Raw genomic sequence first — 5515 nt, forward strand, 5'->3', positions numbered from 1 at the left:
ACTGACCTCTTGCCCTCAGCTCGTTGCCTGCGGCCTCTGAGAGGATGAACGCTACACCAGGCAGCAAGGCCCCGGCGCTTGGCCGCAGGGAACGAACCTTCCATGCGGGCGGTGCCATGTGCCGCGGAGGGGGCACCACAGCCCCCCCGCGCGCGGCTCGCCGACCGCTCCTTGGTACGGCCCACATCGCCTCGCCGCTTCCCGCCCCCGGCGCATGCGCGCTCGCAGCCGGCCTCGCCCCCGGGCTGTGCGCCTGCGCACCGGCCCGCACGTCAGCGGCGCGCGCCGGCCGTGGCGGCCCCCGCGCTGAGACTCGGCCGCCATGACCTCCGCGCTGGAGAACTACATCAACCGTATCCTCCATCCTCCGCCGGCACTCGCGGCACGGGGCGGCCGCACCGGCGCCGGCCTTCCCTCCTGAGCGCGGCCCTGACGGTGGGCCTGCTCGCGGCAGCGCGGTTCTGGTGCTTTGCTCATCCCTGTTGGCGGTGTCGGTTTCTCCTTACAGGAGTCTGGCCTGGCAGGCCGGAGCTTACCCGGAGAATAGGGTCCCCTACAGCACCCAGTGCTGCCGGGCTGAGCTTTGTCCGTGACGAGCGAGAATCGCGGTGGGCCTGCCCCCTTAAAGGGCTGCTAACATGTGTTTAGATAGCAGCTTAGCATCACTTGCTGAAAACCCGTGAGTTAGGGTTGTTGGAACGCTTTTGCTGCTCGTTTTTTTGTGCTCCTTGTAACCCATGGACACTTCAGTTTTGTTCACAAACAGTAAGCTAATGTAGAATTAGTCAGGATGATGAATACATCATTGTTGAGTTGGGAAAATCAGATAATCAGGAAGGGGTGCAGAATGCTAGCCTCAGATCACCACTGCAGAGCTATTTTTTAAGGACTTAAAGTGTTTATGAAACTTGTTTCAATTTTGAGGCAGTGCAGTTAATAATGGGAAGAGAGGTGAGCTCGAATATTTATTCTGTTTTTAAAGCTTTTTATGTTTGTGTATGACTGTCCTTGGCTGGGTGAAGATAAATTTTCAGGGAGAATGAAAAATACTATATTGTCAAATGTTTTTGTCAACCATGCCGCTTTAAAAAAAGTGCTGATAGGCTTTTTAGCTCTAAAAGGTTTATAAAACCTGTATTACATATGAACTTTTCAGAAAATGCTAATGGTTCTATTTCAGATGTGACTAAATGTTTCCTTAATAAAATATCAGGTACTGTTGCAGTAATTACTTCTGATGGAAGAATGATTGTGGTAAGACTTATGTTTTTTAACATTTTCCCCCATAAGGACTTCCTGTCATGGCGGTAAAGAAGCTCTGTTAGGATAGTCTCAAATATTCACACTACTAAATTATATAGTACAGAATAATTTTCATAAAGCTTACAAGAAGAATTTTATGAACACTTACCATTTCTTGCATGTCAGATCAGCTTTTTCTGTTGATAATTTTGTGTGTGCAGATGCTCTGGCCTTTTTGTCAAATGGCTTTTTCTGTGGGAATGCATCAATAAATGCATTTCTCTTCTGTTCAGTAATTTAGCTTCTATCTAAAATGTCTACTTTGTACTGTAAGCCCTTCAGCTTTCATGCCAAAATAATTTCTTCCCTATGGTTGTAGAAAAACATCAACTGGTGAATTGCCAGAGAATTGTTGTGGGTTTCTGTTAATACCTGAAAGCCTGAGCAAAGCCTGTGTGCTTTTCTTAAATTAGTTGTTGCTTTCCAAATTTCATTCTTTAGCAGTTTGTGTTTAAGCCAAAGAATAAAACCTGAATAGGACGTCTGTTCTCTAGTACCTTTATTTGGCAACTCTGTTTAAGATATCCTTGACAGCAAAGAGGGGAAATTTTCAGGGCAATAGGAGTATGCTTTTTTTTTTGTTTGTTTGTTTGTTTTTCAGGGAACACTCAAAGGTTTTGATCAGACCATAAACTTGATTCTGGATGAAAGCCATGAACGAGTGTTCAGTTCTTCACAAGGAGTTGAGCAAGTAGTGCTGGGCTTATACATTGTAAGAGGTGATAATGTGTAAGTATAGCATGTTCTTGTGAAATCTTTTAATACAAACTTTATGTGTATACACATGGGTTTGTGTGTAGTATCTATGTTTCTATATCCATAATTGTGTAAATCTTGATAGCCTCAGACATCTTGCATCTTTGTGGGTAGCACTGAAAGTGTTGTCAAAGGTGAGTCACCATCCCTGATGGTATTAAAAAGATGTGTAGAAGTGACACTTAGGGACATGTTTAGTGGTGGACTTGGCAGTGTTAGGTTAATGTTTGGTCTTGATCTTGCAGGTCTTTCCTAATAAATGTCTGTGATGCTGTGTTAAAAAGCAAACATCCACGCTTCTTTTACAGAAGTGATTACATGGTTATGTTGAGATTGAAGATGATCTGAGGGCTGGAGCACCTCTTCTACAAGGACAGGCTGAGAGATGATGAAGGAAAAGATAAAATAATCACTAAAAAATGAGATAGAACTTGAGTGCAAAAAGTCAGCAATCTGGTATACAAGAGGTTTTTTGTTGTTTTTTTTTTTTCCTTTAGAGCAGATGTTCACAGAGAGCACTTTATGATCTGGAAAATCCTTGAAGGTTCTGACTTGACAGTGTAGCAAGTGTTGAAACCAATGTAGGAGGGACATGTCAAATGTATGAGTTGGTATTTGATGTAAAATTCCCTTACAAAATGAGGGTGAAAGCTCATTGAGTGCAGAGAAAAGTAGCTGGTGTACCAAACCATGGGAGGGTCACAAGAGAAGTAGAAAGAAGGCCTGGTAGGTGGGCCAGCTAGGAAGATTACTTTTGCAGCAGCAGCATTCTGAAGCTGATGGCAAAAGTAAGATTATTTTTTAATCACAGCTGGAAAAAAGAGTATGTTGCAGTGACCAGCATATGAGGCTAGATAGGAATTTTCATCTTCTAATGCTAATGGGTATTTCTGTACAACAAAATGCCAAGACTTTAATTGATATCTAGGTGCATTTATCAAACATCATTGAGAAAGTGGATCATTCTGAATGCTTTCATTACTTTTGACTTAAACTTTTATGAAAAAGTAATTTGACACATGTACAGAGATGGGCTATGCATGCCACTCTGCCAGTAGCTTTTAATTCAGATAATAAAATGTGTATAAAACAGCAGATAATGGTTTATTACTTCACTGTTTCATTATGCAGTTGAAATGTATGATGAAAGACATCATCATACAGCCACACTACGCAAATATATTCAAAATATGCTTCTGTGAAATGTAACTTTTTTTTTGCAATCTTAACAAACTCAAACATATTTATTACTAGTAATCATGCAACTCTTCAACATGCTGAAATTCAGCATTCTTATGGGAAGAAGTAAAAAGAATCAACAGCTAAGTAACAGTAACTTCAAAATAGGGGACTCTCATGAAATAAGGAAGCTGTTGAAAAATCAAAGGAAAGAAACAGTCATGATGCAAAGTACTTTGAGCATTCCAGTGTGCATCGCTAGAAGCTCTCATGGAATAAACAGCATCAGTCAGAAGAAGTTGGTATAGTTCAAGTAAGGGTTGCTAGAAGATAAAATACAGTTTCTGCTTTAGAACTGTGTGATATGATTTCAACAAATAATAACATGATTTTTTTTTATTGCAGTGCTGTGATTGGTGAAATTGATGAAGAGACAGATTCAGCTCTTGACTTAGGGAATATTCGAGCAGAACCTTTAAACTCAGTTGTGCACTGAAAAGATGAAAATGCACAGGGACTTTGTAAATCTTTGGTTGTACAGACCTATTTCGCAATGTGGACAGTTTCTACAAATTGTGTTTAATTTGTTTAGTCACCATTTTTTTATTATGAATATGGTGTAGTTTTGCATGTAAATTAAAGTTTCTACATTTTGCTAAAGATAATTTCATTGAATTTCTTTTGGGATTTCATGCTGCGTAATTTCACTGGGAAATGCAATCAGTATCAATGATGGTCCTGATACTGTGTTTGTATACCTTGTTCTTAAAATAAGATCTCATTCCTAAAGGTAAACCAAGGTTTTTCATGTTAACCCAGGATTATTTGAAGGTGGATGTGTAACAGTCAATTTAACCATCTCTAAATGTAGTTGTGGCTGTAAGTAGAAAATTGTTCTTTGTAGTTTTTTTGTGTATGTGTGTAGTGTAGAAAGAAAGAACGTTAAAAGCTTTCACAGTCAAATTAGTGACTTGTGCACATAATACTTTTTTTTTGTCATGTCAGACTTTGTTGTTCCCCAAGACTATACTGGAAGTGTGGGAGTTTGTAATGCCTTGATCTTTGCAGACAAATTAGAGAAACAGACTTCTGAGCAGGAACAAAAAACTCAAATGCATGCATTTATTTGGAACCCGTTAAATTCTAGACCAACTCATTCTCTATCTTCACCTTTCAGCAGTTGTGTTGCTCAAAATTTGGGTAAGATTTACAGAATGAGAATTCTGTGTTTGCTAATGTGTAACCGTTGTCTTAGAATGTAGTTTAGAAGACACAGAAGTACTTTAGGTAGGTAAAGGTAGGTAAATTATTTATTTTGAAAGCAATCTGCCTTAATATTGAATATAAGAATTCCATGTAACAATGATCACTTATAGACCTCTTATACATCAGCCACAGCCAAGCTAAGTGGGACAAGCTCTGTGCAGCATAGTATGTTTGAGGCCACATCAGCATGAAGAAGTCTACTCTTGACCAAAGCTGTTTTTGTTATTCTCTGATGTCCCACGGGTCCAGTATTTTTCCCTGTATATAAATGTGCTGTCAAAGAAAAAAGGAATTTTAACGTGCATATTAGGGGGTTTTATACTGATTTTAATACTAAGTGGGATTTGGTACTTTCCAATTGCAAGTTCACTGTTTTGAAACCAAATACATTGAAGTGAAAATACTTGTTCTCCATAAAATGTGTCTCAATTCTTGTAGCTTCCAGCTTCTTTTCTAAGATTCTTCTAGGTGGAGCCTATGAAGCCCAGCAAACCTTTTTTTTGCCTTTATCCAGCTTGTGATCTAGTAATTGTTGTGTTCTGTCCATGTCTCTTTTGGGAACTGCTGAGCAGATACTGAATAATTCAAATCAGGATTTTCCTGTGATTACCAGAAGTCAGTACTTAACTGGCTATAATTCATTATGTCAAAAGAATCAGTTTCATTAAACAGTTAACAAAAAAGCCGTTTTGCTACTGAAATGTGATACCTGCACAAGAGAAAAGAAAGTATAGGAACTGAATTGTATTGATAAATAAAAAGCAGATTATTAAATTAGGTATTTTAGAGCTCACCAAAAAGTGCAGAGGCAAAGAGTGGAGTTAGGATGAGCAGATTTTTAATGCACTACTTATTGTTGGATTAGGAGAGTTGTAGTTGAAACATAGGGATTGAATACTTCTAGAAGCACTGGAAAAACTATGGAAATATGTTGTCTTATAGTTGAGAAATCATGTTTGAAGATTAATCATGGAGTGCTAATGCATATGGAGATCATCTACCTCAAACACAT

The 5515-nt window shown here is 39.5% G+C and overlaps 1 protein-coding gene across 1 annotated transcript; it reads left to right on the forward strand.

Moving 5' to 3' along the window:
* The first annotated feature begins 266 nt into the window (after positions 1 to 266).
* Positions 267 to 4909, forward strand: LSM8 (LSM8 homolog, U6 small nuclear RNA associated). The gene is made up of 4 exons (XM_033058719.2): positions 267 to 353; positions 1214 to 1254; positions 1904 to 2031; positions 3643 to 4909. Exons 1-4 carry the CDS (start codon positions 323 to 325, stop codon positions 3731 to 3733), a joined length of 291 nt encoding a protein of 96 aa, XP_032914610.1. The 5' UTR covers positions 267 to 322; the 3' UTR covers positions 3734 to 4909.
* The last annotated feature ends 606 nt before the right edge of the window (positions 4910 to 5515 follow it).

This window comes from Catharus ustulatus, chromosome 4, assembly GCF_009819885.2.
Source record: "Catharus ustulatus isolate bCatUst1 chromosome 4, bCatUst1.pri.v2, whole genome shotgun sequence".
Classification (NCBI taxonomy): Eukaryota; Metazoa; Chordata; class Aves; order Passeriformes; family Turdidae; genus Catharus; species Catharus ustulatus.